Source organism: Pinus tabuliformis, chromosome Q (genome assembly GCF_031772625.1).
Source record: "Pinus tabuliformis cultivar Carrire ecotype Pingquan chromosome Q, CPIR1, whole genome shotgun sequence".
NCBI lineage: Eukaryota > Viridiplantae > Streptophyta > Pinopsida > Pinales > Pinaceae > Pinus > Pinus tabuliformis.
This window is the reverse complement of record NC_142296.1, coordinates 1,159,346,205-1,159,370,458: the sequence shown is the minus strand read 5'-3', so window position 1 is coordinate 1,159,370,458 and position 24,254 is coordinate 1,159,346,205. Positions and strand designations below refer to the sequence as shown.

Sequence of the window (24,254 nt, the reverse complement as noted above, 5' to 3'; positions counted from 1 at the left end):
TCAATTGTCCAAGATTGACTAGTTATGGTTTGTAGTGACCCTCAAAACACTGTGTCCTATTTTAATAAGGTTTTGAAACTTAGCTACAGAACGCAGCCTGATTCCACAATTAACTGTGAATTTCGCAGCTAATTCCAAGGTCTAGCAGGTTACAGGCATCCAATGAAGAAACCGACCACATGGGAATCTCTGGAATTGTCCCAACATGGATCCTATCCTAGTCACCCAACCCAGATTGATAAAAAAAAATCAGCTTAAGACCTCAGTCAAAGTCCTGTTTTTAGCATATTGGCCTTGAAGTCTTTGCTGCTTGAAATTGAAAATCATTAATAATTCTTATAAAATTTCACAATTTCAGAGAAAAAAATAATCAATGGCTATCCCCAATTCCAATTTCCACTGTGGCCTCAATAGAAAATCTACAAAAGCCTCCTCTAGTTGTTTGCCTGAGTCTTGTAATCACCAGCAACAGGCCAATGTTAGTGAAAATCCTCCATCCAGCCAAAACATCTCAACTGAGACCATACCTATATGAAGATGCCTATCAATATTTATGAGAAAATCAGTGGCCTTCCAATATTGTGTACTGTTTATCCCTGTGCATCTGGTTTTTTTGGCGTGATTAGACTTTTAGATTTAGAGGAGTGGAACCGTACAGGGAAGTCTAGAATTCTTAGCATTGGGCTACCTGCATACTATATCTTGCAGAGTCCTCTCCATTCTGCAAAATTTGATTCTACCTCTTTGATAGCACACAGTTGAGAAAGTTTGACAGGCCTGAAGACCGAGTCTTTGAGTGATTCTTTAAACCATTAATGATCATGAAAGAGCAAATCCGAGCATACAAAATCCAGGAAAGAGAGGCTGACTATGCTGATGCTGCCCTTTGTAGAGCTGACTTCACATCTCCTCCTGGACATTCATATCCTTCACTCTTAGAGTCATCGCTAGGGTCATCTTCACTGTATCGGTATTGATTTGAAATTTTACAGCCGAATGCAGCAATGCAAGAAAACGCAAAACACTGAAAAACGTCAAACTTCAACTGCACGAACCAGACAAACGGAGACGAATTTGGGAAAAATAAAACATGGGTTTTTCGGAAATAGGGTCAATTAGATAACTCAGAAATAATTTTAAGGAATTTGAAGCAGTTTGAGAGATTTTTGTAGTTATTTGAAGCCCATTTTTGCAAGCCGCGACAGGAAAAAACGGAATTTGAATTAATGAACTGATAGTTTGATTTAATTTGGTTGTCTAGGGAAGGGAATTCCAATTTGGGAACCTAGTATGTGCTAGCATTCAATCTTATTTACACATCTTTAATGACTAACAGTCTCATGCAACCTCCATGACTGTACTTCAGTTTCACGGTCGACAGCAAAGACGTATCCAAAAATCATACAGCTCTGTTTTAACTCCATTACGTGAACCGAGCTTTGCACAGATAAGTCGAGGACTGGATTCTTGTGAATTGTAAGCTGATTGAATACGACTCTCTCTCACCGAAGTTTTCGTTTTCTACTCCCGCAACCTTTTTATGAACTCAAACCACTCGGACTCCATTTAGTCTCGCGGTTCTGTTCATGAGGGATACTCTGCCTCCACACAGTCTGTCTGTACACCAAGATTTACAGCCTTCATCTATTTCCATTCATACGAGTCTTCTTACTTCGTAAACCCTTCTTAACGCAACCTCATACTCATCGTTTTCCCAGTTCCATACCCATCAATTCTCTCTCCACAGTCTTCTTCCATCATCTATATAACCATTTTGTTTTCATATAACTGTCATTTACAGAGGTATTTACACAGTGAAAAAAGGCAAAATGGGTCTCATTGTGAGGACAGAGCCCGAAAGAGTCAAATTCATGGAAGGATACCCTTAGCTGAAGGGAACATTGAACAAGGTTGGCTGGCTAAAATTCATCAAAAAGTTCAAAGACCATCACAAGGAGGTTACCAAAACATTTGCAAGATCTTTTAGCTATGGAATGCAGCTCTGTTCTGCTGCTAACTGACAATTTCACAGCTATTTTTATGCTTTTGTAGGTTATAAGTGTTAAGAGACGAAACAAGCCACATGGGTAGCTGGGAAAATATCAATACAAGGATGGTGTCATATTCATTTGATCCAAGTCGATGAAAAAGACCCCGATCAAAAGAAATTCAAGATGTGTATTATCACTAAGTCGCCACACTAAGTCACCACACTAAGACACCGCATGTAAAAAAAAAAAAACAATTTTGAATCAATGAAATGAATAAGTTATTTACTCACTTTTCTGAAGGTATTTATTAATTTTAGACTGATGATGAAAAATGAATGGCTAACTTTTTATTCAAGATTTTTAGCTACAGATATTGCACACATTCTGTAGCTAAAGTCATTCTGCAGCTAAAGCCATTCCGCAGCTGAAAAATCTCATTGTTCAAATCAGCCTAACTTTCTCATACGAAATCAGATTTTGATGATTCAAGTGTCATTGGAAAGATCTCAACAAGATCTACACAATGAAAAATCCACCATTTGAGTTTGAAATGGTAAATAATGAAATAAATTGCTGAAAAGAAGCAACACTCAACTTGAGGCACTAATTCCAAAGCAGGTATAAATTCTTTTGATTTTTCCTCTGAGAACTTGTCTCATTAATACAAATTCTTAGTTTTGTGTGTAAATATCATAACTAGAGAGATTTATCACCTCTTTCCTTTGATAATCTTACATTCCATTGCAGAAGAAGTATTATTTTTTTGTAGGTTCCAGGAGAAAGGACAAATGACTACAAGAGAATGATGTCTCTTTAAGAGACCAATTTGTTTCATAAGAGGATGATCAGCAACAAAGAGGAAATATGTTGATGCAAAATCAAATCCAAACACTTGAAACACTTTCAGATACTATTGTCTCCATCACATCCATACCTCATAATAAACCATTCACCTTATTTCACTTCATATTTTCCATTTACATTCACATACACTTTCCATCTCTTTTTGTCCATTCATAACCCACAAATAAAAGCAAGAGGCTCATTCACATGCTTATTGTCCATTGCCATTTCTGCTCTCCATTGCCATCTTCCATTTTCATCTTTCCTTTCCTGCCATTTTCATTTCGCAAATAAGTCCTGCTTCAATGCAAATTATTGAGTCCATGGTCCTTTGAGTTTAAGTTCCTTGTAAAGACACCTTAAGGCTTGCATGCCTTAATGGCAAGTCCTCATGCCGATAAACAATGGGAATACACTAATGTCCCTTGTTCATCGGATCTTCTAAGTGTCTTGACATCGGTAAAACTATTCGTACCTAGCAAGATGTGTTTGGGCATCTTGACTCTCATTGTTATCATTGGTGAGAGTTCTCATGTTGACTAGTGGCATCCATTAATGGCCACTAAATCAATAATTTCCTGCTATGATTGACATCTTAACATCTTTTCACATGGTAGGAATTGTGCCAATGAGTTTTGAAGACATGAAGATTATTATTTTCAGCATTTTGGAGCAGATTCAGCAAGTTTTAGTAGAAGCAATAAAAATACATCTTGACTCTTTATCCATGACTCTTCTTGTTCAGCCACTTGAAGAAGAATATAATCAGAATTTTGTAGCCACCACACATACAACTCATCCATTCCAAAGGGTAAGTTAAGGTACGTCATTTTCTAACTTTTGACCATAGAATTCCATAAAAAGCTAGAATGATAATTGTTGGAAAAACATTTCTCTTCCTCATTTCATAAAATTGCCAATACTATTAGTTGGGCTGGAAAATACATTCATATTCATATCTTGCCATGTCCATAACATATTTAGGAGCCCACATACTTCCAAAATATATTAACTATTACATTGTTATTATGAGCATAAAATGGCTTTTCAAAAAGTGCTTAAAGGATAAATTGGATACAAACACAATCATGGTTGTCACACAAGAACCAACCATCATGCAATCCAATAAATATATACTTTGCAACAATAATCAAAATATCATTATGCAAAGTTCAAAGATCAAAATAGAATGCAACAATAAAATATGGTTGTTACACAAGAACCAACCATGTTGCAATTCAAGAAAAACACTTTGCGAAAGTATGAAGTTATCAAATGATATCATGCAAAGTTAAGCCAAAGCTCAAGGGTCAAAAGAATTAATGTAATATATATTGCATGAGGACATGCAAGAGCTTTAGTTGGGGGGTATGTTGGGTCTTGAAAATGTCATTCATTTCCATTACACCTTCACTATTGTGTCCATTATATCACCTCCATTTCACCTTCATTTCACTACCATGTAACTATATTAATCCCACTTTCATTATCATTGGGTCACATTTATGTTTTTCCAAACTTTATTAATTCTTAGCGTTTTAAAGTGAATTTGTCGTTAAAAATTAGAAAATAATGTGCATATGCTTATACCTAACAAGTGGGTTGAGATTGTTGATATGTGTAGGTCAAAAGGAGGCTTCTAGAAGACCTTTATGTGGCACCCTAAGGCTAAATTCGAATTTGAGTGGAGAGAATCATGGGATCATGAGGATATGTGTCACATCTCCTAATTGTATTGAAACTTTAAGAAGACATGTGTCTTATCAATTCTTATTTTGATTAGGACTCTAGAGGTAGAGGGAGAGATTCATGGATTCTCATTAATGAAATGGCTTCTCATATTTTTGTATAAATGGGAGATCTCTCTCCTTCATTTGTTAGCTTAGCTTTTTAGTTCTTAAGTTTGTAGCTTTTTGGTAGCTCTTTAACTTGGAGTTTGTAGTTCTTCCTTGATGGCTTTGGAAAGCTTTGGAGAGCTTTGTTGTACTTTGTAATTTTGAAGAATTTGAATAAACCTTTGATGTTCTCAACATGGAAGGAGATGTGAAGTAGATGTCATAGAGCACATTAGAATGTAAGGTAGAGTAGATTTTGTTTTGAAGTTTTGCTTTGATTTCATTTAAGTATGTCATTTTATTGCTTTCAAGTTTGATAGTTTAGATTTTCCATTCATGCAATTTTAATTCATGCAAGTGTGTTCAACCGGTTGATTGTAGATTTATCTAACTGTGTAATTTATGCTTGACAAAATATTCCAAGAAAGTAGTCTTCCTATTTTCCGATTGGTGAATTCGAGCATTAGAGAACACAGTAGATTAGTTTTTCTTTACATGTTCTTGCCTTTTGCTTAGTAGGATACTCATTACTTAAGTTCATATCTCATTGAGTCTTTTTAGTTCCTTAAGAACAAAATTGGCGATATGTGAAGTTATGAATGGAATTTGATTTGTTTACATGTTCTTGCTTTTTTCTTAGTAGGATACTCATTACATAAGTTCATGTCTCATTGAGTCTTTTTAGTTCCTTAAGAACGAAATTAGCAATATGTGAAGTTATGAATGGGACTTGATTTGTTTTTAGTTTTACTTTTGCCTTTAGTTTAAATTGCAGAAGTTTTATTTTTCTTGCTTTCTTTTCTTAGATATTTTTCCGGCTTAAATTAATCTAAATGTTCAAAGTTTTGATTTGTTTCATTTTCTCTTTTCTTTATTAGATTCTAACACAAGAAACAAAAACCCCAAAAACAACATAAACTATAAAACAACGAAGTAAGAAAAAAGGTTAACTAAGCACATATGGTGCACCACACTTCATCAGTTTATGATACCCAGATTGATAATTTATGTAGAGAAATTTAAGAAACTAAATTGACTAGACACATACACTATCAAGTTTTACCGCAATCCTGCCAAAACTGGTCAAGGGATAACTACGCCCTAAATAAGAATGGATGTCCTTGTATTTCTTCACTGATACCTTGAGGAATTTTTCCATCTCCACCCTCATGCTTTACCGCATATCCCGCCATTACCGTTCACGGGATTTCTAGGCCCTTGGGAAATTTCCTAAGACCACATCACCCAGTTCCAAACCATCTCGCAATCCAAGCTCAGCTAAAGAGAGGACTCCATCACATTATGGTTATCCGGAAATGGAAAGGCAAGCCTGAAACCATTGTCACACTTGAAAAAATCCATGTCAATGATAGCAAGAGAACTAAATACACACATGCATGCACTATGCATGTCCAAACTAGCAAGGAAATCATACGTGCAACTTAATACATGCAAGTAATCTAGTTGTAGCCGCTTGTTCCAACTATTCCTTTCTTGATCTTTGCTTCCCTTTGCTTTCTTTTCCTTCCTTTGTCTTCCTTTATCTAATGCTAGAGTGCTCCAAGAATTCTCTAAGTGTGCAAGAGTATGAGAGAATAGAGAGAGCTCCAAAACTGAACTGGCGAAAGATATCACACTGAAAAAAGCCATGAACTAATCTGCAAAAGCCTCTTTATCATTCAAGCCTCTATTTTCTTTCTTTTCCATTATTTTTCCTTCAATTTCTCATTCATGAAAATTTTCTACAGTTTTCTATAACATAGCAGCTAAAGTCTAAAGTTACAACCAAAACAAAAAAATCACCTTAGAGAATTTGTCTTTAACTTTGTTCCCTCCTTTGTGAATAGTTACATAGTTACCATCCGGGAGGTTTTGCCTGAATGAGCACATAGTCCCATGAAGTTTGATGGGTGTGGAACCGATTTTGTTCTAGATCAAACTCATAAACGAGAGGAATTATTATTTGTTGAACAATCTTGTTGTTGAACATGCTACTCATCCAAAATTCGCATGAAACAAGCATTGTGAATGACAAGTCCATCAAAAAACAAACTAAATAAACCTTGTTACGTGGAAACTTTGGCCATGGAGAAAATGTAGGAGTAGTGAGCATCATCACTAGTATAGACTCATCTTAAGCATAGACTTATCTTTAGCAGGGATCTAATATGAGTCTAGAGGTATAAATTTCTTTAAATGCAAAATTTGAAACAAAAAAAAATTACATCCCTCTCATCCCATAATAAATCCCAATGGATCTCTTAATGCATATTTTTTCATTGTTTAAATTGTATTTTTAAATTCTATATAGACTATATAATGAAGATCAAATGCAGACTTCAAATGTTTTAACTATAAAGGATTATTTTTTCAATTGATATATCTATATATATATATATATATATATATATATATATATATATATATATATATACATTCGTAATTGAGTTTAGAATATTTTATATGACATGTACATGAGACATTTTATGTTCCTACATTAAAATATTTATTTATTTATTTATATATTAAGTATATGTCTAGTTAGTATTTAAAAAAATTATTTATATATTAAGTATATGTCTAGTTAGTATTTAAAAAAAAATAATGATAACTTATATTACATTTTTTGTTATTATGAATATTTTTAAATATCATATATTAATTTAATATTAAGAATTGAATAAATTACAATATCCTACTTATGACTTGAATATTTTATCATATACAACATTAAAATATTTTATTATTAATTAATATAAATCTTTAAATAATTTATTTAAATAAATTGTGGAAATATTTTTTAAAAATATAAAATTTAAACATATTATTTACATATTTCTTTTATTTTTAGATTATATTATATTATATGATATGATATTACCTCATATAGATAACTAGAGGTTCAACATGGTACTCTAAGCTCTGAGCTCAGGCACAAGCCATAACTAGGGCTACCAGGTCGCACAGAACTCCCATCACGAGGCTGGAAAATATCACGCCCGCACAGATGTGATTCCTGCATTGCCTATGTTCGTCTGTGTGAAATCCAAATTGTCTCTTGTGATCGGAACCAGAGGTGGAGTAGTGAATGTAGAGATCAAACAAGTGAAAAGGAGGTCCAAGAGAGGTGAAAGGACCTCATGTGGAACTTAAACTTAATTGTAACCCTTGGCCTCATAAGGATAGAGAGTGTCATTGACCTGGGAAGGAATCTAGAGTTTAAGGGGATTAGAAAAATAGAAATTGTTGCAAAAACAAAGTGACAGAAGCGTGTGCTAAAGATTCACCTAATAAAGCCGAAATCAGTTACTGCAAAACTTATTTAAACTCCAGACACCAGAGACAAAAATAATATTGCAGCGCCACACTGAGTCCACTAAAAGAGCATGATCTATCTGCAAGTTCAGGATTTGAACGTGACTGGCTTTACAAAAAAAAAACATCTTGACTTGTTTTAATTCTTCGGACATAGTCAATGGTTTTGCAAAAGCTTGTTGAAGGGAAGACAGGCAAGAGAATTTAATGTCGGATCAGTTTAAAGGGGAATTGACATAATGATAGGAGTAGTCTAACAAGGCGGAGGAATTTCTCGGTTTCTGTCACCACCAGGAAAAGTCCGGCTTCGGCCACCTGAAATTCCTCTGCCCTCAGCCACCTTTCACGAGCTCCGCCACCCTCCGCCACCATTCCACCCACCACCGTGGAACATTAATTCATATGACAGAATTCTGAGCGCGGGTATGGCAATTTGAATTTGCCCCAAACCAATTCACATTTCACTCATTTGCATTCGAATTTCCCCATGGGCTCTACAGCTCCCCAAACCAATTCGACTCACCAGCTCACTCCGAGTGAAAACTCTAACCCGCACTCTACAGCGCACCACCCAGGTGACAAACAGGCAACAAACTAAGGCGGACATCACCAGGTGACAGACAGGCAGGTTCATTTTTCCACTCTTCTCACCTTACCACTGGACAAACTAGATTTTGTTCATTCAAAGCTCTCTACTCTCTTACGGATTAAGAAGATCTTCCTCACATTCTAAAGCTAATTCAACAGTTAACCGAGTTCAAATGCCTGACCGATCATTGCAAGGCAACTGAAGAGGCTCTATCATCAACCCTCTTTAGCGCACATTCCAGTCCAACACACACCATTCCACTCTTCCAAACCCCATTTTAGTGGCCTGCCTGGCAACTGCCTTGAGAAGAATGCTACCCAAACCCCTTCTCCTGTAAGGCTCTCTCACAAAAAGATCCTCTATGTAAAATCCCGACTTTGCCAAAAACGTCGAATAGTCCCTGAAAAACAAAACAAAATCCACAACTGTCCTGTCGTTTCCCAGAGCTGAGACGAACGAAACTCTTTTTGGGTTGTTCACGTGGGTTTTGAAGTTCACATTCTTAATCGTCTATTCAAACGATTCATCTATGGTTTAGGGGGTCGGGAAGTTTTTATGAGATATTTCTAGCAGGAAGGTTGTGGGACCTTGGAATGGAGGTGTGCTAAAGAGGGTTCCCTCCTATATTTCTTGAGTTTGGAAATTTTATGCTACCAGTGATACATCTTTTTCAAAATCTTGTGGTTTTTCTCTTTGAGCATTTCATTCTCTCTTTTGATATGTCTCTCTAAAACTTCCAGTTCTGTTACCTCTTATTTTGATGCTTTGATGATATTCTTTTCCATAGGAATGTCTAAAGGAAAGTCACACTACTCAAAATAATGTTCAGGAATATGAGACTAATCTTGTACCTTTTCATTATGTGCCTCTTGTTCCACGGAATTAATTTATTCATAGACCTACTGTTGAATTTTATCTCATCCTAGATTTGTTGGTGACAATTAAGGCTTTCTTGCTTCTAAGTTTTCCATTATTTTAGGTGAAACAAGGTTATTCTCATTACCCTGTTTTTTCATGCTTCTTGTTACCCTTATGCATTTATTTTTATTTTATTTTTTAAATATTTTAATCCCATAAACAACCTGGACATTGTCATGGTCAAAGGTCAATGAGGTTTGAACCTTATCATTGCATTTTTTGTTGTTGGATTTTTGATTCCTTACCTCTAGTCATAGATCTCGTTGGATTTTCATGACTTCATCAAGCTGATTTTGCCTTCATAGAATAGTATATGATAGAGTAGTAGATTGTTATGTTATTTTGAACATGACCTCTTCATGATTTGTTGATGTTCACTGAATCATGTTCTGTCCTTTTTTGCATGTGATAAAGTGTTAACTGTCCTATTGCCCAAATCAACGTCGGTTGTTATCTTTTAGTTGTGTGTTCGGTGAAAGTGTTTATTTTGATATTGAGTGCTCGTGTATATATGCGTGTTGATGTTCCTGGTCACATATAGTTTATGGTCTGCTAGGATAATGATGGTGTTGATTAATTTTCAAAATTTTAATGTGGATGCTCTTTTTTTCAGGTTGTTCTACAGTTCTGCTTCCAACCAAGATTGTCCATGCATTGAACCTCAATGTGGAAGACATAAATTCTCAGCCAAGCACACAATGTGGTCTTTTTCCAAGCATGCAATTCTCATCCAAGCACACAATGTGGTCTTTTGCCAAGCACACAATGTTTATCTATAAAATATTTTTTGTCTTAAAATGCATCATGGAAGTGATGGTCATGGTTGAAGACCTGTATTTTATCTAGTCCATGGTTATCCAACTTCCAGTTGTACAGCAAGTGATAAAGCTATGATAAACTAATTTACCTTTTGTATAAGCATCATTACATGAAATGATGCTCTGGAAGCATGAGGGAAGTATTATTCAACACTGTGGTAGTTTCCACAGTCTTGAGGAAACAGTTCTAGCATTTTGTAATAAATTGAATATAATGAAATCCATTGCTGTGAATTTCTTGCTAGCAATTTGTTATATTCCAAACTTTTGATGTTCACCTCCACTCCATTTTGGTATCTTCCTTTTTATGTCAGTAATGCAGATCTGTTGCAATCACTGTACTTATCATTCTAATGGTAACCCTTTAAATTATTAATTAACCAATTTAAGCTAACAAGGAAGATCCTTGCAAGTGTCCACTCTATTCCATCTATGTTCCTAGAACATGCCAATGAAAACACCAATTCATTCTTTGAAATCTGCTCCCCTCACCATATTTCCACTGTTGATCAAATGGCTCTGCGATGCATATAGTAATGACAATATTCCTATACCCACCTGCCCCTGATAGTTGAAATGGCTTAGGCATTTTCTAGGAACTACAAAATCCCATGTTACATTACACTTTATAAATGTTCCAAGAATTTTTGTCCTTGCTCATTTCCCTTAACAGAATTTATAAAATTTGACAGCATTTAAAAATATCGATGGGGTTCAATTATTTGAAACAGAGTTTTAGGTTCTAGAATTCCACAGAAGGTATATTTAATGAGCTTTTTTCATCATTTTTTTATATTCTGCCATAAGAGAACCCCTTTTTTAGCATATCCACTGGCCACTACACATTTTTTCCATTAAAAGGATTCAAGCTCATCTTTTGAGGATTACTAATGCTCAGTAAAAATGATCTCAGCATAAGCTCATTTGGTACGAGAAGGAAGCTCATTTGTTGTCATTCTTGCTATTGTCTTTGCTTTATGGTTCTTGTTATCAATCCTAAATCAACTTTTTGTTTTCTTCTATTGTTCATGGGAATATCTGGAATTCTATTATATTCAGTTTGTTTTAGATTGGGAAAACAATTGCATCAAATTATATTTCTTTTAAAGGCAGGAAAGATGGGTATATGGAGTAGACATAAAATGTTCATGCTATATTTACTGTGACTTTCACGTATACCAATCAAACTACCCCATGATTCTAGTTCTACACAGCTTGAACTTGGTAAGCAGGCATTGCCATAAGATTTCAATTATTTCTTTTATTGGAGAACTGTTGCAGAGAAGAGAACCCCTTTTTTAGCATATCTACTGGCCACTACACATTTCTACCATTAAAAGGATTCAAGATCATATTTTGAGGATTACTAATGCTCAGTAAAAATGATCTCAGCATAAGCTCATTTGGTACGAGAAGGAAGCTCATTTGTTGTCATTCTTGCTATTGTCTTTGCTTTATGGTTCTTGTTATCAATCCTAAATCAACTTTTTGTTTTCTTCTATTGTTAATGGGAATATCTGGAATTCTATTATATTCAGTTTGTTTTAGATTGGGAAAACAATTGCATCAAATTATATTCCTTTTTAAAGGCAGGAAAGATGGGTATATGGAGTAGACATAAAATGTTCATGCTATATTCACTGTGAATTTCACATATACCAATCAAACTACCCCATGATTCTAGTTCTACACAGCTTGAACTTGGTAAGCAGGCATTACCGTAAGATTTCAATTATTTCTTTTATTGGAGAATTGTTGCAGAGAAGAGAACCCCTTTTTTAGCATATCCACTGGCCACTTCACATTTCTACCATTAAAAGGATTCAAGCTCATCTTTTGAAGATTAATATTGCTCAGTAAAAATGATCTCAGCATAAGCTCATTTGGTACGAGAAGGAAGCTCATTTGTTGTCGTTCTTGCTATTGTCTTTTCTTTATGGTTCTTGTTATGAGTCTTAAATCAACTTTTTGTTTTCTTTTATTGTTCATGGGAATATCTGGAATTCTATTATATTTAGTTTGTTTTAGATTTGGAAAACAATTGCATCAAATTATATTTCTTCTTAAAGGCAAGAAAGATGGGTATATAGAATAGACATAAAATGTTCATGCTATATTTACTGTGACTTTCACATATACCAAACAAACTACCCCATGATTCCAGTTCTACACAGCTTGAACTTGGTAAGCAGACATTACCGCAAGATTTCAATTATTTCTTTTATTGGAGAATTGTTGCAGAGAAGAGAACCCCTTTTTTAGCATATCCACTGGCCACTACACATTTCTGCCATTAAAAGGATTCAAGCTCATCTTTTGAGGATTACTAATGCTCAGTAAAAATGATCTCAACATAATCTCATTTGGTACGAGAAGGAAGCTCATTTGTTGTCATTCTTGCTATTGTCTTTGCTTTATGGTTCTTGTTATCAATCCTAAATCAACTTTTTGTTTTCTTTTATTGTTCATGGGAATCTTTGGAAGTCTATTATATTCAGTTTTTTTAGATTGGGAAAACAATTGCATCAAATTATATTTCTTTTTAAAGGTAGGAAAGATGGGTATATGGAGTAGACATAAAATGTTCATGCTATATTTACTGTGACTTTCACATATACCAATCAAACTACCCCATGATTCTAGTTCTACACAACTTGAACTTGGTAAGCAGGCATTACCATAAGATTTCAATTATTTCTTTTATTGGAGAATTGTTGCAGAGAAAAGAACCCCTTTTTTAGCATTTCCACTGGCCACTACACATTTCTGCCATTAAAAGGATTCAAGCTTATCTTTTGAGGATTACTAATGCTCAGTAAAAATGATCTCAGCATAAGCTCATTTGGTACGAGAAGGAAGCTCATTTGTTGTCATTTTTGCTATTGTCTTTGCTTTATGGTTCTTGTTATCAATCCTAAATCAACTTTTTGTTTTCTTCTATTGTTCATGGGAATATCTGGAATTCTATTATATTTAGTTTGTTTTAGATTGAGAAAACAATTGCATCAAATTATATTCCTTTTTAAAGGCATGAAAGATGGGTATATGGAGTAGACATAAAATGTTCATGCTATATTTACTGTGACTTTCACATATACCAATCAAACTACCCCATGATTCCAGTTCTACACAGCTTGAACTTGGTAAGCAGGCATTACCATAAGATTTCAATTATTTCTTTTATTGGAGAATTGTTGCAGAGAAGAGAACCCCCTTTTTAGCATATCCACTCGCCACTATACATTTCTGCCATTAAAAGGATTCAAGCTCATCTTTTGAGGATTACTAATGATCAGTAAAAATGATCTTAGCATAAGCTCATTTGGTACGAGAAGGAAGCTCATTTGTTGTCATTCTTGCTATTGTCTTTGCTTTATGGTTCTTGTTATCAATCCTAAATCAACTTTTTGTTTTCTTCTATTGTTCATGGGAATATTTGGAATTCTATTATATTCAATTTGTTTTAGATTGGGAAAACAATTACATCAAATTATATTTCTTTTTAAAGGCAAGAAATATGGGTATATGGAGTAGACATAAATTTTTCATGCTATATTTATTGTGACTTTCACATATACCAATCAAACTATTTGACAATTTCCATAACTATATGTGTGAATGTCGGGGCTTTGTTTATCATAGTGTTGCCTTTGACTTATCTCCTGCAAGACGCTGACTGTAGTTAATTGCATCGGTGGATCATAGGAGCTTTTTTACATGCTCTTTGTACATGAAGTCCCTAAGGGTATATTGCCATCCACCGTTGAGGTACTCCTTGCATCATGATTGATGTTGAAAAACAATAAATCCTGTGTGGTGAGATTTTGATGGCAAGTAACTTCAATCATTTTATTGTTATAGCTGGGAACACCTATGGCATAAATTAGAGTTGAAGTGATTGCATAGAGTAGTATGAAATAGGTATTTGGGCTTGAATTTGATTAGGACAATTATTGTGCAGCACACCTGTATAATGACTAGGAGATTGAGGGTGTGATTAAAGGGGGGAACTATGGAAGGAGTTTTGTGGCCATGTCTAGTATGCGTATCAATTATGTGAGGATGCTCTGCAATTCAACAATTTGCATAGTTTTACATTTCATTATTGATAGAAGAGAGCAACTAGTGGTAGACACCCAGTATTCAAGGATCATCCCACATGTGAAATTACTGGCAAGTGATATATCAGAAACAAAGATGGTAAAGGCTGGTATTTGCTGGGGCTGATGACAATTCAACTTGGCATTATATTTTAAAATCCAATTTTGAATTGATTGATGGACGAAGATATTAATTAAATTCATTAGTTAGTGGGTTTGGTTTAGATATTGTCAGTGTTCCATGAGGATGTGCCCCCTAGTGTGTTTCCCATACTTTAGGGGCTGTATGTCCCACTTTTGGGGAAGCTCAGGGAAATGATTCCCGAGTGTGGGGATGATTTTTCCCAGCTACACGCCCCCATCCACAGAAAAAAGATAAGGGGAAACACATGGGAAATGATTCCTAACCTAATAAGACAAAACAAAGATAGGGGATTGAGTTTTGAGGAGTTTGTGACCTTGGTAATTAATGGTAATATTAATTATTTCAAGATGTTTAAGAGGTGCCAATCTCATTGGACTTCATATGGAGAAAGTAAAATTTCATATCCCATTCATATTTCAGTGGACTTAATAGTTTTCCAGATTTTGGATTGTAGCATTTCCACTTGATTGTACATTGATGAATTTTCATGGGTTGAATCGTTGTTGTTGAGATTTTATCATATGGGGATCCCTATTTTAGGGGCCCCGATGCCCCCCTGTCCCCCATGAATTTCCCTAAAATTTTGGGTTTCCCACATGTCCCCCATGTCTGTTTCTCCACTCATGCACTCTGCTACCCTGGAAACCTGGTGGAACATAGGATGTTGTGCATACTGTGTGTTCTATTATGACCAATGGTTTTGAAACTTGTAATTTTAGTCAAGAGCAAACAAATATGTTCGATTACAATCCATGATTCTTTCCCTATGCAACAAATGGCTCCTATCTGTTGTTGATTTACCATTTAGTACCCAATTGAACTTTGATGGGAAGTTGATATGAGGTAGTGGGATTGGCAGCAGACACAAGCTAATGGAATAGAATCAATTTCGCTAATGTGTGATTCTTACAAAAGTTGTGTGCTTTAATGATTGTTAAGGTATGCTGTCAGCTTGGCACTTATCTGGGTAAGACTTCCATGAATCCATCCCTATGTAACAATGGATTGTATCCCTTGTTGATTTACCATTAACTACCCACTTAACTTTGATGGCAAGTGGCAAGTTGATCTAAGGTAGTGGGATTGGCAATCAATGCAAGGTTAAGGAGCAAAATCAATTTTTCTTGGGTCATTTTTACAAAACTTGTTTGGTCTAGTGATTATCAATGTATGTTGGAAAGTGGGTAACATTTTGGGTCTCTCGGTGTCAAACTTCCACTGAAGATGGAAAGAGAGAGGATTTTGAACTGCAATTTGAATTAGTCTCTGTAAAATTTAAATTGTTTTTCAAATTGTTGTTTTTTCCCTTGATGAGAAGTCTGTAACTTGAGGGAATCAAATTTGATACGACATGGTAATAATGTTTGAACTATAAATTGAATTTGAAAATATATTCAAACTCTATGCATGGCAGGTGTTGGTGGTAAGGGAAATCTTCTCAGGATTAATGCAAAAAAGCTCGTACCAGCTCAAAATTCTTTGTCCATGTTGTATCCAGTCTTTAAATTGATATGGATGTTGCTAGTTGGATGATTTATTGGCCTTTAGCTATTCTCCATTTCATAATTCATTGCTTGAATGATGTAGTATTTTATAAGTCTCTTCTTTACATATGTTGTCAGGTTTAGAAGCTTTGAACTCTTGCCTAGTTAAAAATGATTGCTCTATGAATAGATGTTGCAGGCCTAATTTTGTAGAATGCAAATAAGCCAAATTTAATTGGTGCTATATAGACTAGACAGAAGCCAATCACACAGCACAGTGAATGCAAATTAAAGGTTTTGTCAAGAATGTAAACATAATGAGGATATATGGAGCATAAAAATGGTGGAAGTTGTACACATTTGCTACCAAGGAATGATAAAAAATGTGTTTTCTTTTGTTTTTCAAAATCATTATTCCTGTGATTGTTTCGAAAGTTACTAGTTTATTCCCTTTTACATTAAACTTGTTAATAGAAATATGTAGATCACTTAGAAATGCGATAAATTCCAAGGTAGATATAATCTTTTGGAAATATTATAAACAAATGAGGATTCTGTATTATCGCTGCTTCATTTCTCTGTTAGATTGTTAATGAAATAATGAAAAGTTTGTTCAATCTAAATTTGATTCTTATTCTTCTGATTGCATTGCACGAATAAGATAAAATCCACAGAAAGTTTACACATGTTGATTTATCTATAATCACTCTTTGGATTGCCTTTGCTTTCAATTGATATACAGGAATGTTCACTTCTTACATGTAACTTGGAACATTTATGGCAAGCTTTTATGTATCATACCTGGGTTAAAAACATCTTGCCAAAAACGAGGAAAATTTTCTAAGCCTTTTCTGTCATGTTAAATAGCAGTTTTCAATTTCTACACGTCTTGTTAATACTTGAATTTTGAATATCTTAGCATGGTGAACTTGGTTTGCTTCAACAGTACTCTTTCATTTATATGCTTAGTTTGTGTTCCTGTATGGAAGGTGGTTCAAAATTCATCATATGCACTTACTGTTTTAAAGTTTTTTATTTGGTTTAATTTTTTAAATGTTTGACTAGAGGAATTGGCAATTAGGCCCATTTCGTACTCGCATGGCTCAGGATCAATTCTGATCATTGCCACTATAACCTCTAGGTTTCCACATATGCCCCTTTTGTGAACACAAGTAAGTTGGGGTTTGAACCTGGGACCTTTTACACAAGGTGTGCCTTAAGTTTTAACAAACACCCTGTCACTAACTGGTCTATGCCCCGGGGGCTATTACATGTGGTTATTGTTGTTCCTTCTTCCAACTAAATTTACGTGTTTGCTAGTAACTAAAGAGAGGATAGATCACAAATTAGAACAAGCTAATGTTTTTGAAATTTAAAACTTTCTTGAAGATTTCACTTAGCAAGCCCACTAAATTTCCAAAAAATGAGGACCATCTGTACAATGAAAATCCTTAAAGGCTTGGAATTGAAATGCCCTGTTTGGAACTTTTCTGAATTTTTGTTTGCAAAAGTTGCACTAACTTGTTTGCATGGTCAATGACCAAATTCATCGGCAAGGATATTATTCATGGGCTAGAAAAGCCCCCTGTATGTAAATCTTGAATTGATCATGCCTGCCGACTTGGAATCATATAAATTGCTCAATAGACGGAACTTTTTGTTTAAAACATATAAAGATGACCAAGTCCCAAAATGCAGCTTACCAGCCTTGTTAGACCATCATGATGGATGTGATTTCTTGGAGAAATATTGACATTTCCTTACTTATGACACACTTAGCATGAGCATGAGCATGAGCAAGATGTGAACTTCAAAACCCTCGTGAACGACCTAGAAAGGGTTTCGTTTGTCTCGGCTCTGGGAAACGACAGGACAGTTGTGGGTTTTGTTTTGTTTTTTAAGGAATATTCGACGTTTTTGGCAAAGCCGGGATTTTACATAGAGGATCTTTTTGTGAGAGAGCCATACAGGAGAAGGGGTTTGGGTAGCATTCTTCTCAAGGCAGTTGCTGGTCAGGCCGCTAAAATGGGGTTTGGAAGAGTGGAATGGTGTGTGCTGCACTGGAATGTGCACTAAAGAGGGTTGATGACAGAGCCTCTTCAGTCGCCTTGCAATGATCGGTCAGGCATTCGAACTCGGCTAACTGCTGAATCAACTTTATTCAGTTTCTTGGAATACGGCAACATTAAGTTCAGAGTATTTATTCCATTCGGAACTTTGATTTTGATTTTCTAAAATTCTTCAGCAGTAAACAAATTCTTGCGAACCTTACAATAATTCAGTAATTTTCCATAAACTTTACCGAATTCTTATTCAATTCATAATTGAAAAATAATAATAACGCTAAAACAGCTAATCTTTGAATCCCGCGGGCCCATTTTGAGCCTCCCGGTCCCATCCCGCTGTCTTATTTCCTTCCAGTGGCCCAGCCAAAGAAGACTTGGGCATGAGAGACGAGAATAGCAGAAAAGAAAATTGTATGGGGTCCGTAAACTTCACTATCAGCTTCCGCTGCTCTTTTTTTTTTTCAGGTGAAGATACTGATTGACAAACGTTCTCTCACCGTCTTTCTACGATTTTCCGTTTCACTGTTGATGTCCAACACAGTACAGTATGTTAAAGATGTGAATATAAAGCTTTCAGATTTAAATTTGTGTATTCCACCTTATACATATGTAAAGCGCGTATTGATTTTTTACAGAATTAACCCGGTAGAATTAAGCGCATATTGATTGTTTACAGAATTGACCCCTACAATTCCTAATTTACATGTATGCATGAAATTCGGCATCTTTCTCAAAAAGTGAAAACCCTTACATCTCAAATCGTATATTATAACCACCAAACGCTTGGTTGCAGAATCTTGAATTGATTGATCCTTGACTTCTTGACACCTACTTATCGTGGAGTTGGTGAGCAGCAGGTCTGAGACTTTAATAATGATTCCGCCAGGTCTACTGTACAATTAGTAAAGTAACTGTGTTGCCATCTAAGCCTGCGACCAGGGTTTAAAATTGATGCCCGTATGCACGTTTTACTTTTTTTAAGCCTTCCAATACGGGTTATTTCAAAATAAACACATAATTGTTGACATTGTTGACTTGCTTATAATTTTTCAAAATGTCATAATAACGGGTTTATAAAAAATTTATCCATTTTACATATTTATATTATATATCTATATCTATTTTATATATGAAAGACTTATCTTTCTCCCACATGGAATCTGCATATAGATTTTGTTGGAAATGGCGGCTCTTCATTATCATAAAGGCTCTAAAATGTAAATGTAGAGGAATGAGGGTAGATTAAATTTCGTCACAAAGAAGAAGACACGAACAAGATGACTTCAACGATGTCCAGGTTGGTGGGACCTAAGAAAGGTGAACTAAGGTAATGAAAGTGATGAATATACTTCGTGTTTCTGATCTTATAGTTAATTGCGACTTACACATTATACTCATTTAAAACACAAAATTGTTTTGAGACAAGTCAATTCTTGTACATGAATGGTTCAGAGATTTCCTAAATCTCTGTTTTGTGCAAATGGATCTCCTCATAATTATAATTATACCAGGTAAGGTAGGGCAAGGCATGGGTTGCTTTAGAGACAACTAATTTGAAATACATAAATTCATTCTCGTTTCTCATTCACATAATTCCTATTAAGATTTTTTCAACTAGTTTCAAAACCAGATCACTAACAAAGGCATTGGGACTTCCTTGGATTCGAACTTTGGCGAAACCAAAGAGCCACACATTCCCTGCACTACTCGGCTCCCTTGCGGGTTAGAGGTCCTAGAGGTTGGATTTTGGGCTTTCCATCCCCATTGAAAGTGGTTGATGCCTCATATTTAGTGGATCTGCTCTACATTCTAGATAGTAGGTCTGGTTTGTCCATTTCATTTAATAGATTTGTGCTTTCATTCATCCACTAATAGTCATCAAAGTAACGTGGAATTGAGTGGATAAGTGCCTAAAGAAAGAGCAATATAGAAGAAATAGCAAGCCAACTAAAAAAGAGCAGATGCAGAGTTAGAAAACGAAATGATGGCCATTTCAAAAAACGAAGCATGGTATGTGCACATGGTATACTTAGGAGCCGAGCAATGATGCAAGAAATTTTACATGTTCAGGTTCTCCTCTCGTTTTTCTCACATAATTATTTTATGTATTTCCCACACGATTGCATAGTATTTCTTGAAAAAATATTTTCCCACACAACATTTCAATGCATTTGTCTGAAAATTTCCCAACATGAATTAATATTTGGAAGAGAAGTCTAACCGTTTTACAACTTGAACTTTCTTTGACCATAATTATCAAAGGAATTTTACTACATAATATTTTGAAAATTTCCCAACATGAATTAATATTTGAAAGAGAAGTCTAACTGTTTTACAGCTTGAACTTTATTTGACCGTAATTATCAAAAGAATTCTACTACATAATATTTTTATCAAATTACAATTTTTTATTTTGTTATATGATTTTTTGAATTAATAGTAGAAAGAAAGTTTAAATTTATATATTTGGATGTTTATATAATTTCATTAGGTTATTTTTGGATGTTTAATATTTGATGGAGAAGTGTAATTATTTGCTTGAGAAAAATGTGTGTGTGTGTGTGTGTTTTTTTTTAATGCTATAAATGCCATGATATTTGGTTTTTTTTATAGGCTTTTCTCACATATACAAATGTCTATACTAGCATATTTGCATGTCCGAAAAACACCCATAAGTTATGGAAGAGTTTGTACAAAATATGAAAAATAAGAAAATTGGAGCGTAATATTTTGAATGTGGTATGCCTAGATTGTAGGTGAACTCATTGTTTGTAAAAGTTGTTACAATTTGCAAGTTATTAATAATTATAAATTTTCACTTTTGGACTTAATGCAGTGAACAAACACTACAGACATACTATATGACACAGTGGAATATTTGAAGATCTTTTAGAAGAAGGTCCAGGTATGTAGTTTGTTTTTGTTTTTTTTATTTTTATATATTTACAAATCCTTATGGCTCTAACATGTATTTATTTTGACAATTACTTTGTTTGGTAAAGTTCTCCAAAATTTAATTTTTGTATATAATGATATTGAACATATTTTTTAAAACATTTACATATTTCGTGCACATTATGTTTTTTTATTTGAAACTTATATCACACATATTATTCTTTAATTGGATTGGCATTGAAGTGACTTAAATGGAAAACATGATATGTGCGTTTCAATTTCTGTTAAATTAAATTTAATTGTTTAATTTAGTTATCTACATTCACTATTTAATGTGAAAACAACTATGAATATGATTGATAGAAGTTAAAAAAGGATAAAAATTTACTTTCAATATTCAAATTTTGACACTTAGTAAAGTTTTTTTGAGAGTTTCTTCCTGGCGCGTTACGTTAACACTTCTCACTTAATGATTGTTGTTTTCATTATTTTTAATAATTAAATTATGTCACTCAGTGATGGTTGTAAATTCTTTTATTAAAATTATTCTTATTTTGAATTAATTATTAATAATGGTTTTAAAATTATTTTATATTTTTTTAAAATAATATAATATAATAAAATTCATTAACTTACGCTATGCTCGTCATGGGAGTTGACATTTACTAAATCCCTGCATTTTTCCACTCCCCCATACAACGGTGAGGTGTTTGATTATTTGATACACTGAACGGACGATGCCCTTTGGGCTGCTGCCTTTTCTTGCAACCACTATTAATTGCAGAGGCTATCAATGGCCGCCGCGTCGCTGCTGTGGCCAACCCAATAATAAATTGTGATAAGTTACGTGTGAGAAAGATGGGCACGCAGGACTGACTCTCACAACCACACACAACAACAATCTCGCTCCGTCAATCAAAAATAATATTTATAAAGAGAAAGAAACATCGATGGTATAATCATGAGCTTGTCTGTGGAAAGTGTAGATTTTAGGTCAAATCAAACAATCCATGGGCAGTATTACAGTGAGCAAAAAACAAAGCTGTGTACGAGAAATTTGTTTTACATTTGATGTTACAATTTATTAAAGTCAGATTCCTCATCCACACCCACCAATCACAGAGTTCCACCTGAGAATTCTGAAAAATAATAAGTGTGGTGAAAGTGAGAAGATGCATGGACTAGTAATCCAATTTGATCACGTAATCACTAGCCTTTGAGGGATCCATACAGAGACAGAAAATACATTTTATAATATGAATGGCATTGTTATACATAATGTCAGAGACACAGATTATATTAAAAAACATTACTTTGCACTTAATACAGTACAGATCTCAGGAATTTTGATTAAATTAGTTTTTAAAAAATTGCATCAATTGTTCTGTACATCAATGAAAAATTGAATTAGCACAGTGTTACAAGCGATTGCATTAGGTTGGATTTATTAAATAATGAAGGTTTAAAAAAGTGTGTTTTTCTTGAGTTTGACTTACCAAAAAAATTTAAAAATTCGTGAGTAATTATGCCTCATAAATTAACAAATTCGCAGGAAACTTCACTTCTCATTGAAAAAAAGAGAATCTAAATTTATCATCTTTATCACATCTCAACATCAACAAAGATCATACTGCACTAATAATAAATCTATATATATATATATATATAAACCATTTTGGGAATCAATTGATATATAACTTTATACTTTTTATATACGTGACTGTGTTGTATGAATATCTTCTAGTACTTTTTGGCATAGCATTATCTTTCAATGACAATAAATCAACAGAATCACATATATGTTGTGGGCTGAAACCAGTTTTAAGAAATAAATGATGGTATTGGATAAAATCAGTTTTTTTTTAGAATTAATTGAGGGTGTGAAATAACTTATACCAAATTTTATATCTTGCTTGTTTGAATATATTAAGTTTTTTTTTTAATATTATTAAAAATTATAATTAATGAGTCTAAATAATTAAATAATTTAGTGTATATATGAAAAAAGAGAAAGAAAAATAAGTTAGAAATTAAGAATCATCTTAGTTCTTGATTTACTAAATTAGGAGAGATTAAATTTCTCAAAATGCAAACTTTTTTGAAGTATAAAACTTAAAGAAAGATTTGCACTTAAAAAGATTTGATTCCTTTTAGATGTTGGTAGAACCAGAGTTAAAATGGATCTATACTAGTTTTGAGTAACACACTAATAAAAAGTTTCAAGTAAAACTTTTTCTTTTTCTTTTTTTGATTTTCACTTGTTTTATATAATATATGCATAGTTAACAAGCCCCAAGGGTTAGCTCAATCGGTCAAGTCGGGGCCTCGCCAATGGGAGGTCACAGGGTCGAAACCCGAAAGCTCTTGGGGTTAGGTCTATGGTGACCGAGGGGTGGACCCCCTTCGGGTGGGGTCCCCCAGATTGCAAAGAACCTGGAGTAGCGGATCAACTGACCAGGGTCCGTGAACCAGCTGAAAAAAAAAATAAAAAAAAATAAAAAAAAAAATGCATAGTTTAACATTGAAATTCTTTTTTTTTATCATTCATCTTTTACTCATTATAATGTTAATACTTGTCCTTTCATATTGGAAACTCATAAACTCATATCCATAGGATTTTTAAAAATGTTACATGTTTATCTATGTGTAAGATTTTTAAAAATGTTACATGTTTATCTATATGTTTGTTTGTATCTGTATGTATGTGTATATGTTTAGAATTATTTTTGTTATCAATATTTTTTAAAATGTTACATGCCAACTTCATTTAAAGCATTAAACATTTAGATCTAAATAAATATACTTACCATGAGTTACTTCCAACCATTATTTATGTTTTCCTTAGCATTTATGTAAGAGTAAAACTATAAATGTGTAGACTTACAAGTGGTTGTCATCTACCCAATTTATGTAAGGCCTTTTGTCTTAGCAAACAATTATTTCATCTTATTCCTCCCATCCAAAGCAACATTATAGTATTCGATATGCCTATTTACCACTATTAATTTAGCATTGACTAATGTAGGTCATAAATTTTTATGCAATTTTTGCTAGAGCATAAGTTATAACTTCAGTTGAACGGACTAATTGCACTTGTTTAATATGGGCATTGAAATACTTTATTTATGACTAATAGCAAAGCATTTTTTTATTATTAATATATTTTTGTTTTAAATATTACATGTCAAATGAACATAGAATTAATTACACATCATGTAATATCAATAATATTATTTTTACATGTCATCTTTAAAG

General features: G+C 34.0%; 1 protein-coding gene across 1 annotated transcript; it reads right to left on the bottom strand.

The window, feature by feature from the left end:
- Nucleotides 1–868: 868 nt before the first annotated feature.
- Nucleotides 869–18,199, bottom strand: LOC149223769 (GCN5-related N-acetyltransferase 8-like; the record flags this gene model as incomplete). Its single annotated transcript, XM_089387996.1, is given in 4 exon segments — nucleotides 869–1,045; nucleotides 5,733–5,810; nucleotides 8,808–9,172; nucleotides 18,106–18,199. Coding segments are annotated over 4 exon segments (714 nt in total), but the record flags the coding sequence as incomplete, so codon positions are not given.
- Between the last annotated feature and the right edge of the window lie 6,055 nt (nucleotides 18,200–24,254).